Source organism: Rattus norvegicus, chromosome 5 (assembly GCF_021556685.1).
Source record: "Rattus norvegicus strain SHRSP/BbbUtx chromosome 5, alternate assembly SHRSP_T2T, whole genome shotgun sequence".
Lineage (NCBI taxonomy): Eukaryota > Metazoa > Chordata > Mammalia > Rodentia > Muridae > Rattus > Rattus norvegicus.
In genome coordinates, this window is record NC_141538.1 from 170,907,874 (window position 1) to 170,932,225 (window position 24,352).

The 24,352-nt window shown below is 55.2% G+C and overlaps 1 protein-coding gene across 3 annotated transcripts; it reads right to left on the reverse strand.

Moving 5' to 3' along the window:
- Nucleotides 1–1,544: 1,544 nt before the first annotated feature.
- Arhgef16 (Rho guanine nucleotide exchange factor 16) lies at nucleotides 1,545–23,655 on the reverse strand. 3 transcript variants are annotated; one of them, XM_087551119.1, is made up of 16 exons: nucleotides 23,386–23,655; nucleotides 16,706–16,815; nucleotides 14,813–15,424; nucleotides 12,141–12,180; nucleotides 11,124–11,293; nucleotides 9,288–9,344; nucleotides 8,653–8,813; nucleotides 6,285–6,437; nucleotides 6,054–6,183; nucleotides 5,525–5,599; nucleotides 5,256–5,348; nucleotides 4,658–4,809; nucleotides 4,180–4,368; nucleotides 3,638–3,711; nucleotides 2,701–2,802; nucleotides 1,545–2,133 (listed from the first exon to the last, which is right to left on the reverse strand). In XM_087551119.1, exons 3-16 carry the CDS (start codon nucleotides 15,404–15,406, stop codon nucleotides 1,994–1,996), a joined length of 2,130 nt encoding a protein of 709 aa, XP_087407245.1. In that variant the 5' UTR covers nucleotides 15,407–15,424; nucleotides 16,706–16,815; nucleotides 23,386–23,655; the 3' UTR covers nucleotides 1,545–1,993.
- Between the last annotated feature and the right edge of the window lie 697 nt (nucleotides 23,656–24,352).

A 24,352-nucleotide genomic window follows, 5' to 3' on the forward strand; every position in this document is an offset into this window, starting at 1 on the left:
TCCCTGGAGGAAAGTCTAGAGGCCTGGCCTGTCTCTGGAAATAGTCTACAGCATTCAAACCATCTCTGTGCATCACATGCCTCTTACTCTGGTCTCCTCAGAAAGCGAAGGTGTCCCCTCAGGTCCTACCCCGCAATACACTGCTCATATCAGGCTGGGCACCGTGGTTTGCTGAGATGAAGGGCCAGCGCTCTGGTCTTCCACTCTCTCAGGCCAGCAGTCGTCAAAGCACCCATGACTGGCAAAGTCACTGCAGGTGGCTCAGGACACCCGGGGGTCCTGATCTGGTCCTACTTATCCCCAACCAGGGCACAGGCCTCTCTAGAGATGGCTAGGATATTAGAAGCCTTGATGGCCTCCTGCAAGCACCTGACCCTGAGTGGGTAGGGGGTCTTCTTAGTCTGTGATATGCAATCCCTGCAGCCCGGATGGACAGGAGGGGTGGAGAGTCTCCCCAGTTGAGTAGGTGGGAAGGGTATCCCATATGACCCCCATATTGGAGAGGAGTGTGGAAATGTATCACCACAACACAGAGAATGTGCTGTCTGCAACTGGGGAGGAGGCTGGTGCTGTCCGTCACTGGGGGAAGGTTTCCTGACCTGGGCCTATACCAGATAACCTGCTAGTATGAGATGTCTGCCTACTGCCCACTGTCTGCTAGCCTTGGCCACCCTCCCCCAGGGGCTGCACTGTCTTTGTCCCTCGGCATCACCACTTGCGGGTCACCTGCCCCAGGTGGCTGTAGTAACAATGGTTTCAGAGTCAGAGCCTCAGCCTTCCAGTCTACCTATCTGTAGCCACTGAGTGTGCCTGGTGATAGCCAGCCTGCTTCTCCTTGACCTGTTCCTCCTCGGGGGTCAGTAGAGGGAACAAACCAGAGGCCACAGGAAGTGGGTTTACACCAGGGAGCCTTGGCTTCTGCCACAGGCACCCATCAGCGTACACACAGCATCTGCGTGCGCACACACACACCCCTCCCCAGCCACCGGTGTGCTGTCATACACATGCGCACACACACAGCAGCTCTAAGAAAACATGGCACGGGGGTGAGGAAGATGGAGATTTTTATCTCTTTCAGGTTGAAGGAGGTGGTAGGTACTACCCCCCCCCCAAGAGCGTCAACTCAGCCATGCCTACTCACTGAACTCTGGCCTGGCCTGGCCTTCCTTTCAAAGCAAAGACTTTTGTGAGTGGGTGAGGACTTGTCCTGCTGAGGACTCCTGTCAGGCTGAGCCTGGGGCTCTTCTGGCTGCCTTGGGCCATGGGGAGGGGCTGGCCCTAGATGTCGGGGTGCACAGCTCTTCCCCAGGCCTGAGGGTCATCACTGTCTGTGCCTTGCACTGAGGGGAGATTCACCTGTACCTGTCACTTCTGTAGCAAGGTCGAGCCCGGTCCAGGCTAAGCTGGCAAGGTCTGGCTGTCACCATCCCTGACCACACAAGTAGAGCCTTGCTGTGGGTGGTAGACACCAGAGCTTAGGACAGACATGAGACCAGTCTCCTTGGATTTCACTGGGACAGGTGGCTCACATGTAAAACAAAATCTTAAAAGAAATATTTTAATGTTATTGAACTCTGTAAATCACAACATCCCTGCTGGTACCTCAGGTCACCTGTCACCAGCACTGTCCTCTCAGAGCACCGGCCCCTTTTGGTCCCACCTGGGATGGAGGGGTGCAGCTGTCAGGTGGCCCTATGGTGTCTTCAATGAAGGCAACAGTCCTGTATCACTGTTAGCTGGTGTAGCTCAGGTGTCCAGTGAGAGGCCAGGCTAAGGCTCTTTCCAGAATGTGGGCCCCTGGAGCTTGCCTCAGAGGTGTTTAGGCAAGCGAATGTATACAAGTTCAGTGTTCTGCACTCAACCGTGAGCCCATGAGAAGGATCTGCGTCCCATGATGAACCCCGCCCACTCCTGGGGGCAGGCAGGACCGCTCGGCTTGCTGGTTGGAGGATTGAAGGTGTGTCTGCCACAGCTTGGCTTCCGAGCTGTCCAGCTACACATCTGTCTCCACCCGCAGCCGCTCCATCCTGCGCACATTGCCTTCCACGGCCACACGGCTGGTGATGCAGTGAGCAAAGCTCTCGGGAAACCAGCCGGTCTCTCCGTCCCGAAGCCGCTCACCATAAAGCCAGCCTGAATGCAGACAGGAAGATATGAGAGAGGGAGCCTTCTCGTCTCCGCCTCTGCTCTCGAGGGCTTTAGGGTGTGGGTGATGGTTGGAACTGACCACCTCTCCTGACTCCTGACCAAGGAGGGAGGGCCTTGCTCAAGGCCACACGGGCTCCTGAGGGGGTTGGGGACTGCACCACTCGGGGAGTAGACATCTGTTTGCTTCACTTAGGGACCAGAGTGATGAACTCATTTTGATCCCATGGTTTCAGTACCTGTCTGTAGTGGTTCCTCCCTTTGGAGAAACTGACTGTGGTGTATATGTGTGGAGGATGCGTGTGGATTCACACACATGTGCACCTGTGGTCGATTCCTCAGGTACAGTCCACTCTGTCTTTTGAGACCGTTTCTGTCACCATTGGAGCTTGCCAATGGTGCTAGGCTGGCTGATGAAGGGTCCCTTAAGACTTGCATGTCTCTGCTTCTCCGGCAATGGGATGCCACCGGCCGTGTGCCGCCACACCCCAAATCAGGTCCTTATGCCAACCTACACTCTGCAGCCGTGTCAGGTGTGGCCCCACCCACACTCACCATCCTCTTCCTGCAGGACCAGGACGACGTCTGCCTGTTGCAGTGTGATCTCATCAGCCTGCTTGGCAAAGTATGCCTTGGTGACCTCCACCTGGGGCAGTTCTGGGGGGAAATGGAGAGAGCTAGGCCAAGAGTACTCTATTGCCCTGGGAAGGCAGTGATCCTCCCACGGTACTCTTCCCGGAGCAGTGCTCCCTTGGCAGTCCTCCCTCAACCCCTCCTCCCTCAGTATTCCCTCCGCTACAGTCCTCCCATGGTACTCTTCCCATAACCCCTATGGTACTCCTCCCATGGTGGTACTCCTCTCGTGGTGGTACTCCTCCCGTGGTAGTCCTCCCATTGCAGTCCTCCCATAGCACTCCTCCTGAGGCAGTCATCCTTCAACCCCCACGGTACTCCTCCTGCTGCAGTCCTTCCATTGCAGTCCTCCCATGGTACTCCTCTGTGGCAGTCCTGCTGCAGTCCTCTTTCAACCCCCATGGCACTCCTCCCTCAGTACTCCTCCCACTGCAGTCCTCCCATGGTACTCTTCCCACAACCCCTGTGGTACTCCTCCCGTGGTAGTACTCCTCCTCCATTAGTCCTCCCATGGTACTCCTCCTGCTACAGTCCTCCCTCAACCCCTGTGGTACTCCTCCTGCTGCAGTCCTCCCGCAGCACTCCTCCTGAGGCAGTCATCCCTCAACCCCCGCAGTACTCCTCCCGCTGCAGCCCTCCCGCTGCAGTCCTCCTGTAGACGCAGGGCACCAGCTGTCCCAGCACAAGATGGACAGCTTCCCTAGGACGATAACTGGCCTTCCAAGGCTAGGCACCTGGTACCCACAGATAGACTTCTCCCCCTTAAGAGTACACCCAGGAGCAGAGGTGACATTGTGATGGCCCAGTCTTGTTCTAGATGGTTCCTTGGACCTCAGGCTGTGGTGTAACCCACACTCACCTCCTTTGTTGCTGATGCCCTGCCACTGTCTCTCCTTGTAGCTGAGTGCTGTGATCCACCGGGCCCGGTCACTCCTGGAGGGCACAGAGAGTGTAGTTGATGCCCTCCTTCCTTCTCGGGGTCCATGAGCCCCTGCTCTATGATCACTGCCTGTCTGACCTCGCCTACTGTCCTGAGGTTTGCTGTGCTTCAGCCCCTGGCATCAATGTTGGTGCCTGATAGCAGGATGCTCCTGCCTGGGGGCCTTTGCCTGGTGTGCTCTGGCTGAACACTGTTCCTCTGTGTTTGCTGCCCCATTGCCTCCCTCCCTTGGGGTCTAGACCAAAGCGCTACCTCCACAATGCGCCCATCAGTAACGTGCACGGCCGTCCCTTTTTCTGCTTGAAGCTTCCTCTCTGATTACTGGACAGTACAGCCATTCATTTCTTTGCTGCGTTTTGCTTACCGGCCCTGCCTGGCCGACTAGTAAAGCCCTCAGAAAACAGCTCGGCATGTCCCACCCCTGCGCATGCGCTCCTCTCCAGGTAAGCCCCGTATCTTACGCGGAGTCAGAAGACAGCAGTATCTGCTCCTGGCGGCCCTCGCTGTTGTGTAGCAGGTTCACTTGGAAAGGGTAGGGCACGGAAGAGCTGCGGCTGCTGCCTCCTGGCAGTGGGAGCTCCGAGGGTTCCACCTTCCTGACCTGCACGTGGTCTAGCTGCGCGTAGTCTTGGACCAAGTAACTTTCCTCACTGTGGGGGCACAGGAGACTCATCAGGGCCTTTTCTGCCAGGGTCGGTTGACCACAAAAGTGCTCCTAATGCTTGTCTCCTGGGCCTGGAGACGGAACTGTCGGGAGCTTCCGAGGCCAAGGAGGGAAACCCCAGCCTGCAGAAGGCGGAGACCTGATAGAGTCCCTAGCCACCTCAGATCAACTGAGGTATGGCACTGAATGCCAAGGTCGGAGGGGTTCAGAGCCGCTCTCCATTCGTCCTAAATCCCAGCCGTTCTCTAGCCTGACACCCGCAGAACAGTGCCTACCTTTTCTTCTTGGTGACAACCAGGACGTCATTGAATAGGAACAGGTAGCACGTGGGTCGGCTAGCAATTTTCCTAAAGATACTGGATTCTTCCAAGAGGAGGAGCTCTCCACGTTTCAGTAACCAGCGAGAGGCAGAGATGAGTGGGAGGGACTGGGGATAGAGCGGACAGACAGACAGATGAAGGAAATGGGCACAGTGAGGTGGGGGTAGTGTGGCAGAGATAGTCCCTGCCTCCCTGAATTGAGATTGTTGTCCCTGTTAGGACGGAACCTTAATGGATGGCCACTGAGTTGTCCCAAAGGTACTGTGTTCTACCTATAACAGGACAGCCGGGGCCAGCCCTGATTTTCTGGGCATTTGTGGAATGTTCTGCCTAAGCTGGGGGCCGGGACAGTCCTGGAGAGGCTCTTAGTCAGGGATGCTTAGGCCTCATTTCCTACATGGAGTCCAAGGCCCAAGAAGATCAACAGCCCTAGCTGCCCTCCCTCCCCCTGCAGACCCCACCCTCCCCAACTCCCCGCAAGGCCTCTTGCACTAGCCTGTGACTCCTAAGAAGTAGACTGCAGAGTGAGGTGTGGGGTTGGTGGGGCACCTACCTTGACCTTACCGAAGTCCAGCTGCATGTGCAGTGTGTACATCTGCTCTGTGCGCTCCATTTTGTGGGCCCCCTCGTTACATTGTTTCACCAGCTGTATGCGGGAGCGGGGTTTAGTTTACACGGATTGGTCCACAGGGTGCCAGGGTTGAGTTTACAGGGATTAGTCCTCAGGGTGCCTCCCCTCCTTCCCTGGATCTAGTCCCTTTTCCTCTCAGCACCACAGACCTGCCCCACCCAGGGTCTCTCATGTCAGAGAAGCTGCCTTACCTTGCTGATGGCCTTCAGGGCGCGGCTGGCGGCTTTATACCGTTCGGGATGGCCTTGTGTCTTCAGGCAGAGTGTCTGGAGGAGAGAGTAGTTGGGAAGCACCCGAGCCCCTCCCAGGAAGGCCCTATGTGGGGCAGAATCTGGAAGTGTGAGAGAGGGTCCTGTTGGGGCCCACCAGTATGTCCTCAGCCCACAGGTGGCCTCTGAACCTCTGGGGCCAAGCCAGGCAAGGAGAGCTGGTACCACACATATTGCCCCTGCCATTCTGGGGAATCACAGTGTGGGACCCAGAAGCACTCTTTCTGTAGGGTGCGGGGTGTACGTGTACATGCCTAAGTGTGTGTCTGCAGGCTACAGTATCATGTGAGCGACCGCCATGTGAGCAAGATTAATCACACCGCCTGAGTTGTAATTACCCAGTGACAGATCTGGGAGTGTGAGGAAAGAGGTCAGAGAGGCAACACTGAAGGCGGAGCCTCCAGGTGGGTTCCCACGGCAACAGCAACACCCAAGCCTCCCCGGTACTCACATCCGTCAACAGAGGCAGCCGGGTCACCCTCTGCATGGGGAGAATCAGGAAGGAGATCATGGGCAGGCCCCCACACGCAGGCAGTTTCTCTATCTCCCTCAGAACTTCCCGGAAGGCTGTGTTGCTGTTCCTGCAACACGGGGCACTGAGTCACTCCGACTTTTGGGCGGAGGTCGGGTGGGTGGGACGGACCTGTGTGGGGTGGGCTGGGAGCACAGAGGGCCCACTCACGACAGCTTCTGCAGGGTGCGCTGCTGATAGACCTCGTTGGAGCAGTAGGCGATGTAAGGGTGGAAGTGGTTCTCGGCATGGTCCTCCAAGATGTCGCTGATGTCCTCCACACACACCTGAGCTTTGTGCCGCTGCTCCAGGGATTCAAAGAACCTGCAGCAGCGTCGAAGTGAGGCGAGGTTGGGGAAGCCAAGCCTCAGTTTTTTTTTGGTTTTTTTTTTTTTTTTTTGGTTCTTTTTTCGGAGCTGGGGACCGAACCCAGGGCCTTGCACTTCCTAGGTAAGCGCTCTACCACTGAGCTAAATCCCCAGCCCCAAGCCTCAGTTTTGGTGGGCGTGTGCACACACCTACACAGACTCACATATATAGACAAAAATGGCCGCACAGGCCACTCTCGGAGGCAGTATGTAGCAGGTGCCTAGTGGGTCAGGCAGAACCTTGTGTAGGCTAGGTCACATTTTCCTTCAGAGGGCTGTCCCGCAACCCTGAGGGGACCCTGTGACAGATCAGCTCTTCATACTGCCTTTGTTAACACCCACCCCTATGCGTGTCCCTGGGTGTGAGCTCAAGCAATCCTATGATATGCTGGGGCCCTAAGGGACCCAGGGAGAGCCACCTCTCTCTAGGGATGGCTCTTGAAACTGAGGTGGTTCTGCCAGCCAGGTTCCCTGCAAGGTTTCACAAACTGTCCACGCGCACGGAGTCCAGCCCATACGGGAACAAGCTGAGAGGCCTGTGCTCTTGGCGGAGGTCCCAGAGAAACCTCTAGCCTGACTCCAGTGAGTCAGGCAGGATGGTAACAAGGTGAACAAGTGACTTCAGAGGTTTGCCCAGGATCTCTAGGTCTTGGCTGCCTGGTGTGTGGGGTCAGTGGCCGATCCTTAGCTATGTCCAACTCTCTAGGCCCTGGCTCAGGCAGCTGGGAGAACTCCATGTGTCTAAGAAGACCTTTCCCAGGCTTGGATATGGGCATGGGCCCTTTGGACCTGACAGATCCTCAGATCTCATTTCCTATAAGGAAGTACACTCTGAGAGCCACTGGCCCTTGGGAAACTCTAGTAGGGAGGCTCAGAAGCACATGGCCCCATAAATGAACAGAAGATAAGGCTACCTGGACACAGGCCCACCATGCACAAGTTGGCAGGCTAGTCCACTCAGCCGAAATGAATTAATTCCTAGGGTTTCCTGGAAAGGTCTACAAGGGCCAGCCTCCCACCACTGGCCCGAAATAGCGCCAATTCTCAGAGGAGACCACTGTGAACGGCTAGGGAGGAGGCTAGAGAGTTGCAGCCCAGGACAGCGATGGCCATGCTGGACAATCAAGAGGCTGCACAGCATCAAAGGACCACACTGGGGGCAGGAATCTGCATGAGGGTCACCCACTTCCCGGGACCCTTCCCCTCCAATGAGTCATGTGTGGGTAATTCCCAGAGCCAGCTGCTGAATCCCTTACAGGAAGCCTCTGTCTCCAGGGATGTGACAGTCCCGTCCCCTGTCTAAATTTCTCAGAAACTTCCTGAGGGAGAAGGCACCCACAGCAGCAGGCTGAGTGGGCCTGATCCTGACACCCAGGAGCCAGCATCCTGTTTGGAAGGCCCAGCCTGTGAACTAACACCCAGTGACCTACTCTTTTTGACCCCACCGAGGCCCAGGCACCAGCCTCATTGGACAAACAGTGAAGCCAAGGCTAAAGGAATTGGGAGGTCTGGGGTCTCCTGGGTCGAAGCAGTAGCAAGGTCGCATGCACACAAGTGTGTGCAAACACATATAAGAAGTCATTATGCCTGGTGTTGAGGCAAGAGATCCACTGGTAGTATGCAAGCATACATACGCATGCATGCACATGTACAGAGCATGCAGACGTGCTTGCACGTACATACAAGATACACACACCCTCATCAGCCTGCAGCTGCATGCTTGGACCTCCTCTGATTATAAGCCCTCGAACCAGAGCCCAGTTTGGCCACCAAACACTGCTGGGAAGAACATGACCTGGGGTTGCAACTTGAGGCTTTCACCAGGCTGAGTGGGTGAAGATTCTGTGGGTTCTCTTGCTGCCCAGGGCTGGGGAGAGATACCCATGGGTAGTATGGGGTTATACACAAGAGAAGTGTTCCCCTTCTCCTGAGAGAGAGTCTAGGATGCCCACTATCATGGTGTCCCCACAGCCAACCCTCCAGGGCTTTTATAGGTTGTTATGCCTTCTCTCAGGCCAACGGCTGCTCCAAGCTTCCCATGACGGGTGCAACCCAGGGCACACCCAGAGCTCACTGATATCACTGCAGGGATAAAGGCATCTTTGAGGCAGGGTAAAGTAGCATCTTTGAGGACCCAGGGGACATAGGTGTGGAAGGACAGGAAAGCTCACTTCTGACTGGCAGCCAGCACATCCGAGATGTTGGAGAAGAGGTGGTGGTGTTCTGTCTGCGTCATGGTGGTCTTCAGCTCTTGGGACTGTAGGAATTCATTCACCAGGATCTTCAGGCTGTGCAGATAGGAGAACTCAGACGTGAGGATCTCGAAGATGGCCTGCGGGGGAAGACAGAAGACGGTGCTCAGAATGATGGATATGCTTGCTCTAGGAGGGAGGGGAGACTGAGGTGTGGGGCTCCTTCAGAGGGCTACCATGATGGCTGCCCACATAGGCTACAAGTCCACATCTCTGTGTTTGCTGCCTCACCAACTCAAGCTGCACAGAAGTGGCCAGGACTTTGCTTTGGGGGGAAGTGGGGAGGAGTGAACACAGGGGTGAACATTCTACCATGGAACCATTTTCCTCATCCCTGGCCAGGACTCTAGTCCTTCCCTGATGCTGCTTGAGGACTTAGAAGGCAGTGAAGGGGTTCGGCCCTCAGCCATCGTTGTACCTGGCCAACGTAGTGTGGTGATGGTGGGTTTACCACTCTTGTTTCTAATTTCCAGGGCACTGTGTGGCCCGCTCCCTGTCTAGGGACAAGGGCTCGGGCTGTAGCCTGTTCAGCACACCGCACCTGGTGGCCTTACCTCCTGTCTCTTCCGCTCTTCCACTGACAGTGTGTCCAGGATACCTGACTCCAGCACCTGAGGAGAGCATGGGCCAATGAGCTGTGTGTCACAGGTCCTACAGATGAAGTGGTCCCCACCTCCACCCATCCCCCAGGAGGACAGAGCAGACTGGAGGGACGGAGAGAGGAGCCCCAGGCAGAGCAGCCGCCATCAGAAACTTTCAACTATGTTGCCTCAGCTTATCTTCCTGGGATAATGCTACTCCATCTATAGAGCCCTAGGCCAGGTCAGGAAGGTGGACAGGGAGTCCAGAGGAACAGTGAGTCAGACTCCACCTGGGCAGCTGAGTCAGAGTCTTGTCAGGGGAAGGTACAGACTGTTATCACTTGCACTCTGCACACCCGTGGGGCCAGTGGTCCCAGACTGCCTTAGAGTGGCTCCTTCATACCTATCGCAGTACAGCAAGCCAGGGCAGGCTGGATTGACACAATGTGTCTGCGGAACAGAGAACTGGATCCATTTGTACTCTCCTACCCACAGGCTGGAGAGAGGTGCTGTCAACGATGCGTGGGCCCTCTGAAGCTTTCGAGCTTGGGTAAGTCAGGCTTGAAATACTGGGCCATGTTATGGGGTACAGTGTGCTGGGCCCCATCCCAGATGTGGGGGGAAATCACCTCCTCCCTGCTCCCGGTTCCTAGCACCTAGCAGGATAATACGTTGCACTAAAATTTATTGAGGAACGTTTTCTGCTCACCCCAGCTGCTACTCTGCTACACAGTCCGCAAGCTACACGCACACACACATACACACACACACCTCGTTCTGCGGGCCCTGCCAGTTCTCACTCCAAGCAGGAAACAGAACCAGATCTGCACGCCCCAACTGCCTCTCAATCATTTCTTTCACACACTGTCTGTCCTCTTTAGCCCGGTAGAATCAAAGTTCCAGAAACTTGTAATTTAGCAAGCAGGTTTACATGTTAATTTTTCAATCCGCAATTCATCTACCCAATAAATTCACTGCCAACTTGATAAAGATACAAACTGCTGACCTAGACAAAATAAAGATCAATCTAGTTTACCTAAATCAGAACCATCCTCCCTCCGTAGACTCCATCTTGATCTCTCTCCTTCCTTACAAAAATTTTGTCCCCGACCCACTCTTTACTGTCCAATCATGTATCGCCTTGGCACCAACCTACAATAATAAATGTATACTTGTGCACGTTTATTTAAACTCGTGAGGCACACAGTCTGCCCTGCTGTAGCCCTCCCCAGCTGGGGTCCCGCACCTTCATGAGCCACAGGCAGGCAAAGACACTCTGTTGTATTGAAATGAAGGGAAAGCTAGGTCTACCATCCCTTTGCCTGCCACACCCACAGGCTGCAGGGGACAGGCCTCTCATGCCTCATGTGGTAGGCAGCTACCACATCCCTCGTGCAGTAGCCCCTGTGTGCTGGGGACTACCACCCTGATCCTGCTTTTGACTGAGCCCTCAAAGCTTGGACAGGACTCCATTTTCAGATGCGGGGAAACGTGGGGAGAGTGGAGAGGCTACCCTCCTTAAGTCTCTGTTTCTCTGTGACCCTTTCCTGCCCAAGAGAGATGACGGTCCTAGGAAAGGGGCTCCTTTTGGGTCAGACTGAGCAGGGCCTCCTGCCACACAGACAGAGGACACTCACTTTACAGCTCTACTTCTAGTGGAGGGTAAGCTGTGTATCCCTGGGGCTCTAGAATCTGTTTGAACTCCCTCTAAGGACCTGGGCCACCATGAGGTGGGAGAAGGAAAGCCAGGGGGCCCCCTGCTGTACCTGGGTCCTCTTGGGTGTTCAGGATGGGTGTGGGACTCCTTACCTCTGGGAGCTGGCTCCAGGTGAGCTGAGCAGGGCGATAGGTCTTAACCACAATGGTGGTGTCCCCTCTCTGAGTGCCCCCAGAGCTGGAGGGCTCGTCCAGTATGTCATCATCAGACTCGTGACTAGTATTCAAACCCCGCTCTCGGATCTCCTGGTAAAGTTGGGGGTCTGGGGAGAGAAGAGCCACCTGTCTGCAGGAGGGTCTGGGGGTGGCATGACCCTCCCAAAGGCCCCACAAAGTTCTCAAAAACATGCAGGCTCCGCCGTGACCCACTGGGTCCTACAGTGGTGCGAGACCAGCCTGGAAGAGTGTAGCAGCCCGGTGTAGAATGTAGCACTGCAGGTCAGGGCCAAGCGGACCAACCAGAGCCCTGTGCGGCCAGCTATGCCTGGTCTGACAGAGGAAGGAAGGCTGGGGTACTCAGGTGGGGCCTGAGTATGCTGGTTGCCGCCCAAAGCCAACAATACCACCAGCCTAGTCTGGCATGGGCCAACCTGGTTGAGGGCACCTCTGAGCCCGTGCAGTTGCAATGGTTCTGAGATCCGAACAGTACTGCAGCTCCACACAGGGAGTTTCCCAGAGATGACCAGGAGGGAGGGACATTCTTACTGGAGTCACTGTGTCTTGGAACCTCTCAGGCTCTAAGCCTCACAGCCTTGGTGGGACCAGGTAGACACAACAAACCAGGCTATTACTTCCCCATAAGCTGCAGCACCCAGGATGCATTCCTCAGACTGGGAATATTCCATGCCAAGAACAGAGATGAGCGTCTGCCTCTCTGGAGGCCTGATGCCTATAATCGAACCCAGGTCTCATCAGATACTCGAGATAGTGGGGAGCTGGTCTGTCCTTGGGTCACATAGGGACCCAAGGGAATTCTACTAGTCACATCAACAACTGGGGTCTGTGTTCAATGTCCTGCCCAGTCTGACTTCACCTTCTCAGACCCATGCGGTCCCCAGGTTGGCCCTTCCTGGCCACACTCAGCCCTCGGCTTCCTCAGGAACCACTTACCATCTTTGAACGAGCCCTTGTTTGCGCGTTTCCAAGTTTTCTGCAGACAAGAAATAGAAACCCCAGCAGTCAGTAGAGAAGGAGGTGTGGGTCAGCTTCCTTTCTGTTGCTATGGTAGCCCAGATGGTAAGAGAGTGCCCAATGGGAGTGGGCTTTGCTGACGAGAGTGCTCATTAAACGTTAGCTTCACAAAGTAGAGACCATGATGGGTAAAAGTTGGAGCTCAGGAGTTGCCTGACAATGGGGCATGATGGGAATAGAGCAGGGGACTGGAGAAAACCAAAGTATGCAGACTGCTGCTGATTAGTCTGGCTCTGGTATAGGTTGAGGCCTCAGAAACTGAGGGAGGGAATTGGAAGGACTGAGCTCTAGGGAATCCCCACTCTTGGCTGGGACACTAGGTTTTCAGAGGCACACTGGTTCCAGGAAAGAAAGTTGCTTCTGGTTCCTTAGAACCAGTTGGGGCCTAAAACACTCCGCTTACACATGTATTCATGTATGCGTGTGTTTCTGTGTGTGTTGTGTCTATGTGTCTGTGTGTCTCTATCTGTGTGTACATGTTTGTGTGTGTCTATGTCTCTGTGTGCCTATGTGTCTTTGTGTGTCTTTGTGTGAGCCTCTGACTCTATGTCTCTGTGTGTCTCTGTGTGTGTGTATGTGTTATGTCTATGTGTCTGTGTGTCTCTTGGTATGAGTGTCTGTGTGAGTGTGTGTCTCTATGTGTTATGTATGTGTCTCTGTGTTGTGTCTCTGTGTGTGTGTGTGTGTTATGTCTATGTGTCTGAGTGTCTCCATATGAGTGTCTCTGTGTATGTTGTGTCTCCATGTGTGTGTCTCTATGTGTTGTGTACGTGTCTCTATGTGTGCGACACTCCCAGCTGAGCCTAGCTTAGCTCCTTTTCACCCATCGCCAAACCCCTTCTCTCTTCCCTTCTGAATCCTTCCCAGTCCCTACCTAAGCCCTCCTGGTTCTGAGACCATGGGGAGCCCTCTCATCCTTGTGCCTCCTGCTCAGTCACCTGCCAGCCCTCAACACCCTTGCACAGCCCTCTTGGCGTGGGGCAGTCCCAGGTTGGCACCCCAGTCTGAGGCAGGCAGCAGACGCTCAGGGTTGGGTGCTGAAGATGGACTCATTACTGAGTTGAGCCATGGATGAGTGAGACCTTGGCAGGCCTGGTGGTGCCACTGATCCCACTCCTGCGGACCCAGGCATCGTGGATAGATGTGGCACGGGATGTGTGAGAAAGAATGGTGGCCAGCACCACAGACAGAGGCCTTGCCTTGGCCATTATTGGCTTTCATAGAAGCTGTGTGCTGGCGGCTATCGTTCTGATGCCCAAGTAAGCATGCTCTTCCCATGATGCCGAGTGCAGCTCTAAGCATGCTCTCCCATGATTCTGCATATAGCTCTAAGCATGCTGTTCCCATGGTCTTCCCATGATGCTGTGTGCAGCTGTAAGCATGCTCTTCCCATGATGCTGTATGCGGTTGTAAGTGTGCTCTTCCCATGATGCCACATACAGCTCTAAGTGTGCACTTCCCATGATGCCAAGTGCAGCTCTAAACATAGTTTTCCCATGTTGCTGCAAACAGCTCTAAGCATGTTCTTCCCATGATGCTGTGTGTAGCTCTAGGCAACAGAGGGCACATACTCGTCTTTGGAGCACGCTACAGCTAGATGGCGGCCATCTTCACTTAGGTATGGGGAAACTGAGACTCAGAAGTGTTAGGAATCTGTGAGGGGTCCAAAAGCCACAAAGGGGGCTGGAGAGATGGCTCAGTGGTTAAGAGCACTGCCTGCTCTTCCAGAGATCCTGAGTTCAATTCCCAGCAACATGGTGGCTCACAACCATCTGTAATGAGATCTGATGCCTTCTTCTGGTGTGTCTGAAGACAGCGACAGTGTACTCATAGACATATAATTTAAAAAAGAAAAAAAAAAGCCAAAAAGGCCCATCTTAGGCCCTTCATGGAAGTTGGCTGAGCCCTGTGCCTGGGATGTCCCTGAGCAAATCCGAGGGAAACACCTGGCAGAGAGGCCCAGAAGCCTCTTAGTTCTATATCCTGGGAAGCCTTGAATGACTGTTAAACAGAGATTCTCCCATCTGACCCCAATGAGCAGGATGAGGGGGCAGGAGGTTGGAGGGGGGCACTATCTGACCATGGCCTTCCTGCCCAGTGGCTGTCTGTCTGACAGATACCTGGAGACCCAAAGAGTCAGGACCCCATTATTTCTGAACAGCCTGGTCTACCCGATAGTTAGGGGACGAGCTGTGCCCACCAGGGGCAGGCAGGGAAGCAGCAGGCCACCCACTGACCCTCCTTATCCCACTGGCAGCCTGAGCCTGGCCTCGCTGAAAATGTCATTAGACAGACTGGCTCCCTGCTTGGGTTCAAGAATGGCTGGTTCCCTCTGTTGTCCACTCTGGATGGAAACAGGGATGGTAGAGTCCCAAGAACCTGACTCAACCTCCTCCAGCCGCAGCAATGAGATTCGCGTGGATTCCGTTAAACTAAGATGCCCAGGAGCCTGTACCCAGCAAGGCTCAGTAACAGCGGCCATTCATGATGCCAAGTGTGAGGGACGCAGGACCAGGCTGGCTCCCTGCCTGTGAACCCCAGAGCCCCTAGACACACTGCCCATCCTGCTGTCAGGCCAGACCCCTACGTACCTTATTTTTGGCTGGGTGCCGGGCAGGAGGCTGAGCAGCCTCCTCAGCGAGGGCCTGGAGCTTGGGGCCGAGGCGGACTGAGTCTTCCTTGCTACTGGGTGGCCCCAGGCCCTTCATGGCTGCCCTGTAGGATTGGTTCCTCAGGTTGCGTTTCAGGTTCCCACCTGTGACGGCGTCCATGTCCATATCATCCAGAGAGAAACTGGGGGCTGGGAGGAGCTGAGGAGTCCGCCTCGCGGCCTCCTTACTGAGCACAGCTGCCCCAAAGCTCTGGTGGCGGGCGGGCGACTTGGTCTTGGCCTTGCTGGCCACCGCCAAGCTCTTGGGGATGAGCTGCTGCGTGCCCATCTTGAGGGCCGCAGGGCTTTGTGTGCTGAGGATGATGGGCCGAGGCTCCTCATCTCCAGGCGGTGGCGGCTGTAAGGATTCTGGGGCATCGGGCTCAAAGGCAGCGTTGGCTCTGGCTTTCAAGGAACCCCGGACCATGGGGAGTCCAGGCACGGGGTTCCCGTTGGCGTCGAGTCGCAGCTCCGCGTGGAAGCGGTACTCCAGTAGTTTCTCATCCAGGGAGCTGTCAGAATGCCTCTGGGACATGCTGGTGACAGAGGAGGCCTAGAGAGAGGCAAGCAAGAGGTGAAAGGCTCAGAGGGGCCTTTTGCATGCAGCCTATCTGTGTCCAATCCTGATTCTGTTTAACATCCTCACCTAACAGCTCCCAGGCAAGGACAGGGAGAACAGGGCTCGCTGTGGCTGGTTACCGGGACCCTTCTCCTGGGAGATGGCATAGCTGGGCTTTACCTGAGGATGGAGGTTATATGCCTCAGGCAGACAGGTATTCTGTGAGATGAAGGGCCTGCTGCTGTGTGGCTGGAATGCGCCTCAGGGACCACCCTGATATCCCTGATACAACTACTAGGTCCTGGGCAGGGGTACGAATCAGGGCAGATCTGTGGCTGGGCCCAGAAGCTACATAGACCAGGACCAGAATTCCGGCTGGGCCCCTTACTTGTACATAGGCACTTTGTGTATGTGTAACGGGGTCCTGGCTCAACTATGGTCTCCTGAGACTGTGGCAGATGCCGTGGATGTGACCGTGGCCCTGCCTGGCTCTGCACTCTTGCCAAGGGAACGCCAACCCTGAGAACATGAGAAAGAGCAAGCAGGATGGACGGTAGAAAGAGAGGACTCTCCACCCGACCGTGGCCTTCCGCTCAGTGGCTTTTCACAACAGAAGCAGCAGAGCTAGGATCCAAGCAAAGCCTGGCTACTTCCCCTTCTCCTGGCCAAGCAGTTTCCACAGTGCCAAGGCTGGCTCCGAAGCCTACCCTCACTGTGCTCTCCAATACACATTTGTACTTTCTGGAGTTGGGGTCCACAATCCTGGTCTTGGGAGACCCAAGGTGAACCCTGGGTCAGAGAACAGGTGAGACAGTAGGAGCCTGAGTGTCATGGCTGTGGGGGCTCACTGCCTGGAGACAGCCACCGCTGACATGTGTTTCCTCAGCCACTCCACCGGTCCATCCCAGCAGCCCATGTACAGAGGCCTGTCTCTGACTCCAGCATTGACTTGCCCCAAGCCTGCCACCCTAACCTACCAATTGCAGGCTTTCCTGAGCAGTGGCTTCCAGAATGTTCTATTTCCTTCAGCACTAACGTTTTCTGTTCCTTTGGTACAACACAGTCTACGGCTGCCTTTGGCTAACAGGAGAGAGGTGACTGGGAGGAAGAAGTGCCCCTCCTGGGCAGGGAATCCCAGAGACTGAGGTGAACAGAGCTATGGTCTGGATACAGCAGGAACCAGCATAAAGGCTGTTCTGGAAGCATTGTGTGGAGACCAGTCATTGACACTGACCAATCTGCTGAGGGTCAACTGTCCACAGCGCTACCACTTACCTCCGTGACTGGGGGTCCTCCACACTTGTCAGGAGCTGCCCTGTTGGGGGGCTGGAAACCTGGTGTCCTCAATGATTAAAGACGCCACCTCTCGGTTTCAATCTTCAAATCTGTAAAATGGGTTCAGTAAGAACAATGTCCTCACCTGAGGATATCCTAACGGGTTCCTAAATGCAGACATCCATTAAAACATCTCCAAGTGGCTGCAAGGAGCCATAAGACAGCAGCTAAAGCTTTTCTGAACCAAACAGCATCCCTGGTGTCTGACACTGCCCTGATAAGACAGGCCAGCACTCAAGAGACTCTGTGGGAGTTTCCATGGGAAAACTTCCTTTTGAAAAGAGAATCCCTCTACCCCCTTTTCCCTAAAAACAAAGAAGCCATCACAGGAAGCCTTTTATGCGCTCAGAACTCTGTATAGGTTGAAATGACTTGAGCCTAGAGGTACCCCACAAAATCTCAGCACCAAAGAGGCTGGGGCAGGAGGCTCTTGAGTTAGAGGCCAGCCTGGGTCACATACACAGTGAGACCATCTCATCAAAACCCGCGACCCCAAGGCCCAATTGATAAAGAGTCTTGGTTAAAGGAACCCACGTCACTTGCCTACATCACAAGTGAGGATCTAGGCTCACGTTGGCCACGATGACCCCTTGTCATTTGCCCTGGGCACTGTCCCAGGATCAGCTTGCGGGGTGTGCCTACCTGCCCTGCCTGACAGACAGACTGAACTAGATGGGAAGGGACAGTAACCCCTTACCCGACCTGAGTCAGGTGGGGACCAGGGCTGTTTGGATGGGTTCAGGGACTCTCAGGCCTTCAGGAAGCTCATACCCACCCTGGAGCTCCAGGTAGGTCACCCAGCTCCATCCTACCCCACATTCCAGACCCCAGAACGGTGCCAAGACTGCCCCATAGTCCCTCCTTGAAGGGGACAGGGCAGGACTGGCCACGCTGCTCATACTGAGCCACACAGCTAGAGCAAGCCGCAAGCACCCAGGAGGCTGGTCATGTCGCAGCTCACCCCCGGAAGCCCCCGGTTCTTCTAGCATTTAGCTCTCGGCTAAAATTATCCCAAGAAGTTGTGTGCAGCTGAGCCTAGCTGGCCCCAGGGAGGGGCAGGCTGGGGCCTAGTACCCCAAGGGAGGTTGCATTCCTAAGGACATTCCAAGTCGAAGTCCCAGTCACACCAGGCCTCCCCCGGGAGCTGGCATCTGTCACACACGTGTGGGTCCCACGCCCTTATTAAATTTGTCTGGTTTACCGAAGCCTGGAGAGGTTAGCTTAGCTGTCTTCGGATGGCCTAGAACGGGACTCCTCGCCGCCGATCCGCTTACACAGGGATCATTTTCAATAAGAAAGAACAGACCACACAGAAGGGTTTGCCTCCTCTCCTACCAGCAAACACCCATCCTTCCTGAGCTCATGCTTGCAGGACAGTGTGGCCCCTGGCAGGCGGTGGCCTCACCCAGCGGAGGGCAAAGTCCATTCCTGGGCCAGAAGGTGCCCAAAGGGAACCAGTTGGGTGAGCCATTCCTGGGAGTGGCTTTTGTTCCCAGGCTGGCACCACACCCACACCCATAGGCCTGGTAAACAGTCTGTCTGGGACCCCAGAGAGTAGGACTGGTGACTTCCGGTACCTGTCTTGTCAAACAGCAGTGAAATACCTGCTGGACACATCCTAAAGCTGCCCAGTCCCCAGGCAGCTCTTCTGATCACTACTGTCTGGAGGGGGCTGGGCTGCATAGCTGTACGCTCTACGCTCAGGGGACCTGAGGCTGACCTGGTTGTTAACCATTCCTACTCCTTCTCCAGCCAGCTCCCTTGTTAATTTCTGCCTCCCCCCACACCCCCGCCGTCCGGTTTTTCAGCTCCATGCTCCTTGAGAGTCTGGCCCCTTTGTGTGGATGACACTTCAGGGCCTTCCCAGGCGCTCTCGTAGCTCAGGGTGGGGGTTGGGTGGGTGGGTAGTGTTCCTTAGGCTTGGCTCTGGCTATCTGGCCACCAGGAGCTACCCTCTAAAGCAAACCCAGGCGTTGTCTCAGGAAGGAGTTGGGGGCGGATTTTTGATGACTTTAAATACTTTTGGAAAATATTTACTTATTTTAGGTGAGTGTGCACACATGTACGCATGCTATGTATACACGTCTGGGCACCACATGCAAGCTCAGTGCCTGCAGAGACCAGAAATGGGGGAGGAGGGGTGGTTAAGAGCCGCTGAAACTGGAGGTAAAGATAGTTGTGAACCACCACGTCTGTGCCAGGAACCAAACCCAGGTCCTTTGCAAGAAGGGGTGACCTTAACTACTGAATCATCTCTCCAGCCCCAGATTTTTTTTTTGAATTTTTGAGATAAGGTTTCACTGTGTATCCATCCCTGATTATCCGCCTTCCCCTCCCTCCTGAGTGCTGGGAGTAAAGGTGTGTGCCACCAAGCCTGGCCGGGCGGGGGGGGGGGTAGATTTTTGACTGTCAGAAGGGGGCTTTCTCTCCTCCTCTCTGGACTGGCGGCTGGGAAGGTTTAGCCTTAAACTTCCCTCTAGAATCTGGAAGCATCCTCTACTCTTCTTGCTGTTGTTAAGGCCTCTTGGTACCCTCCGGACTTCTCTTCCTTGGACGGTGACCTGTCCTCTGTACCCTACCCAGCCTTGTAAATGGGTCCTCCATCTACTGACTGACTGAGGTGCCAGGTAGACTTCTTAGCCAGCATGTCCCTATTTTTTCTGCCCGTGTCTGCATACAGTTTAATTCCCTTCCCTCACCGCACCTCCAAAGGGAGACGACCCTGGGACGGCACCCATGCCAGAAACCTGCCAGACCACTGATCTATTTAAATCCCCAGGCCCTCCTCACCTTATGACGATTTAATTTTGGTTTGGTTGAGACGAGGTCTTGCTAGGTTGCCCAGCTTGGTCTTAAACCCACTCTGTAGCCCAAGCAGCTTTTGAATCTCTGCTCCTCCTGCTTGAACCTCTCAAGTGCTGGGATTCCGGCCCTGCCCACCAGGCCACCGGGCCTGGCTATTTTTCTTTTTTAAAGGCAACCCCTTGCACTGTCCTTCCTTTCTGTAGCACGGATTGATCGACGGCCCCAGTTTCTTACTTACTTTCCCTGTCCACCTTTCTCGCACCCTCGCACCCCTCACTGCACTTCAGTCCAAACATCCTGTTCTTGTTTCACAGGTGCAACACCTCCCGTTAACCGCTCTCTTTTGCACAGTGTTGGCGTCAGCTGGCTACTCCCTGTCTTGCTTTGTCTTGTCTCCCCTTGGCCTTGCTCTCTCAGACATGAAACTTTCAAAAAGCTGCTTTGGCTTCTCCTGCTGCCGATGGGAGGCCCATGGGACCCAAGAGCATAGGCTCTGTCCTTGGGGGTGGGGTGGGGTTGTGTGTCCTTGCTCCAGCCCATGTCTCTGAGGGGTAGCCTTTCCTCCAGACTGGCTGGCTTCTTATTCTCGGTTCACCAAGACCCTGGCACACAGGGGCCTCAGATTCTTCTAGTGGGCTCCAGGAAAATACCATCCATGGCTGCCCACCAGTAGCCAGACGTAAGGTCTTGCAGGCTCCTTATGGGCCAGGGGCATGTCTTCTCCCTTTCCAAAGCACCCCAGGCTCAGGGGATAGGGAGCATGGTAGCACCCCCAAAGACACCTTCTACAGAAGCTCTAACTGGGTGCCTGGCCACTCCCTCCCTAAGCCTGAGCTTTTGGGAGGCAGGGACAATTTCTTCCATGTACCCCCACAAACACCGGAGTTCAATTCCCGAACAGATGTTGGCACTTTCTGTCCTGGGCCCACCTTGTGTCTCACTGAAGAGGCTCTGGTGCACTGTGAGAACCAACTTGCCCAGAGGTTCTGATCAAAATGAGCAGAAACTGGGTCAGAGCCACTCAGCAGACCCACGTGCCTTAGGAAGGTGACTCCGAGCTGTTTCTCCTCAGAGTGGGCAGGAAATGGACCCATGACTGAGGCCTCAGAACCTATAGCCCAGTGAGATCTTGACAGACAGCTCAGGGGACCGCTGTGGGCGTGGTCCTGGATGGCTCTGTCTCTCTGCACCTGGTCCACTGCCCCCTTCCCCTTTCAGGCAGATCAGCTTCCTATAAATGTTGTGGGTACCTATGCTGCCTTCTAATCCCCTAAGCCTGATTTCTTCCTAGCCTGAGCCTGTTGCAGCTGGTTACAGCTGGTCATAGGAACCCAAACCACCTTGGATCTGAGACTTTAAGCCCTGCTGGAGGCCCCTCCATCACCAGCTCCGAGGCTGGGCAATCTACCTGGCAAGATCAGCCTCAGCCAACCCACAATGATGGCCTTGTGTATGGGTGATCCTTCGTGGCTGAGCAGGAGACTTGGAGTCGCAATTTGTTTGTAACCCACACCAGCTAGCTCCATTTGTCAGGTGTATACTGGGGGCGGGGCGGGGCGGGACGGGGCGGGGGCGGGCGGTAGCGGGGCGGGGCGGGGGCTGAGCTCAGAGGCTCATCTGAGCAGTTTGCCCACCTGGAGTCAACTTGTAACATCTCTGTTGATTACACCCACTGGCAGTCTGAGGCCAGAGGCCAGGATACTGCAGAGCACAAAGCAGCCGGTAACAGTCAAGTGGAACAAATGCTCCCGGAGCTGAAGTGGGGAAAACCCGATCATAGCTAGCCACTCTTCGCCTAGCTGGCGCATCCAGTCTTAGCCCAAGATACCCACCTATCATCCCCTGCATGTTCCATAAAGCCCAAGTAGCCTAAGCTCAGGGCAGGCTTCCTGACTCTGGGGCAGCAGAGTCTTGACCTGATAGGAGCCTACGGCCAGGGCCTCCGCTGCCCAGCTCACCAGCTTGAAAAAAAAGCGGGCCCACAAAAGGTGCCCTCTAGCCAGCTGTGTCTTCAGCCCCTCCCCAAACTTCTCCCACAGGCAGTTAGAAGCCCGAGGAGGGTATTAGAGGAGGGAATGTAACCTGCCTGGGTCAAGCCCCAGCCGGTGAGAGCACAAGGGAGGAGCCAAGCTCTGAGGCCCTATCTTGACCTAGATGGTTGTCCTCAAACCAGGAACTGGATGTGGATGACAGGATTCTGGACTCAGGATGCTGGGAGTGGGGGAGGGGGTGTGTGGGGGCAGTCACCTGAGCAAGATGCCACAGAGATCGAAAGAACTCAGGCAATGGCAGATGGATCTGGAAACCAAAACTAAAACCAAACCAAAACCTCCAGACCAGGTGGTCAAACAGAAACGCAGCTACCACCTTCCATGTAGCATACCTAGGTGGCTACAGTCTGTCTGCAGAGACAAGCCCCAGGAACTTCAAGCAACTGTCTCACCTCTGGACTCAGTTTCTTTACATGGGGGGTGAAGAGTAACTGCCCTGTGGGAAGTATAACACTGAATACTCATCCTGGAATAACCCTAACAAGTTTCTTGCTACTGGGCTGGAGAGATGGCTCAACAGAGAAGAGCACCAGCTGCTCGTGCAGAGGACCTGGGTTCAAGTCCCAGCACCCGCATGCTTAGCTTATAACTCATCCTAACCCCAGGGGGATCCAATGACCTCTTAAGACTTCCATGGGCACACCCATGGTGCACATACATATGTGCACAACACTTAAACACATAAAATGAATACATCTTTAAAAAAAAAAAAAAACCAGGGCTGAAGAGATGGCTCAGCAGTTAAGAGCACTGGCTGCTCTTCCAGAGGTTCTGAGTTCAATTCCCAGCAACCACATGGTGGCTCACAACCATCTGTAATGGGATCTGATGCCCTCTTCTGGTGTGTCTGAAGACAGCGACATACAATGTACTCAGATACATAAATCTTTAAAAAACAAAACAAAACAAAACAACAACAAAAAACCCAACCAACCAGCCAGGGTTTTCTGGCTTTAGGTGCTTGGAGAAGGGCATGTCAGGGAGCATCTACCTAGCTCTCTCCATTTTTTGTTCCCTGGCTGGCTGAGTTCTTACTTTTTCAAAGAAGCCCTAAGACCCTTCCCTCTACCAGGCGTTCTGTGAGCCTATGGGAACAAAACAGCGGCACGTTCAACTAACGAATTCGATGGATAAACCGAGGCCCCGAGGCCCACCCAAGGCCCACCACCGGAGGCTGAAGCTGCTTGTCTGAATTCACAAATAGCAACTTTCAAGCCGGGTGCCCACACACCTGAATAGGAAGTCAATGCTATCAGGGCAAACCAGCATATAGTCACGAATGGCCCCACACGGTAGCTGGGACCCTGCGGCTGGTCACTCAAGTGACAAACGGAAGCATCCACTTAGGGGCCACCAGCTCCTGTCTGGGCTCCAGGCGTGATGTGAAGGGCGCTAAGATCTCATCTCGGCGGCTACCAACTCAGATCCCGGCTCATGCCAGGGTTCATCTTTCTTGCTCAACCTCAAAATAGATCTCTGCTCCTGATTTACAGATATGGGGACCAAGGTAGGGGGTTGGGGACAGGTGCCCACCACGGACCAGTCTGTAAGTGACACCCGCTGCTTTCCGGGGAAGCCCTCTCCCACTGGAAGGCACTGTGGAATCTGGCTAGAGGACTAGCCACCAAGGTGGGGAAAGGGCAAGAGGGGGTCAGACCCCTCCTGTTTGGAGCCCATCTAAACAGATCGTCTTTCTAGCTCCCGGAAGAGTCACTTCCACGCCCCCCAGGACTTCCCAGGATTCTCTGCGTTCTAGCGTCTAACCAGGTCCGCTGCGAAGTGTCCCTTGGACCGTGGCTCAGGGCAGCTAGGCTCCAGATCCCCGGCTTGCAGCCCCAGCGAGAGGGCGGGGCGCGACGCTGTCCCCGAGGTCGGGAGGAGCTGGAACGGAGAGGGAGAGTGGAGCAGAGGTGCTCCGGGCGCCCCAGGTGGTCTTCCCCTCGACTGACTCTCGGTCCCCAGGCTCACCTGTGCGCGCCGCGGAAGGGCGGCCGGGAGGGTGCAGCCTGTAGTGCTGCTGGGTCCCTGCGTCCCGGGGCCAGCCGGTCCCGCCCTCTCTACTTCCTGCGCGGCAGGCTGGCGGGCGAGCCGGCGAGCGAGCGAACTGGCGGGCGGAGCCGCAGCCAGGTGGGTTCCGCTGGTGGCTGCTCCGCACCTGCAGCACCGCCGCCGCCTCACCTGGCCGCGCCAGCTGCGTCACTGCACTACCTGGGTCCGCCTGCGTTCACGTGACCCCTCTGGCGGTTCAGGCCGGAGTCCGCCCTCGGGTACTGTCTACCTCCTCCCTCTGGCTTCTTCGCCCGTTTCCTTCCTGCGCCTCTCTCCCAGCTCAGACGCCTCCTCCAGGAAGCCTTCGGAGAAATCCCAGGCCTGCGGGAACCTGTTTGTTGAAAGAAGGCCCCACCCACTGCATTCTTTGCTCCCGGCTGCTTCAGGGCAGCTCTGGCCAGGATCTTCCAGAACACCCTTCGTGGTCTACCCTATCCACCACTACCACCCCATTTTACAGAGAACTCTGACGGCTGGAAATTCTGCTAGCCACACGGATCCAGCCGTGATTCTCCTGAGCTCAGGAAATTGGATACCAAGTCTTTGTAGTGTCCTCAAGAATGAGAGCGTAGGGGTTGGGGATTTAGCTCCGTGGTAGAGCGCTTGCCTAGCAAGCGCAAGGCCCTGGGTTCGGTCCCCAGCTCCGAAAAAAGAAAAGAAAAGAAAGAAAAAAAAAAAAAAG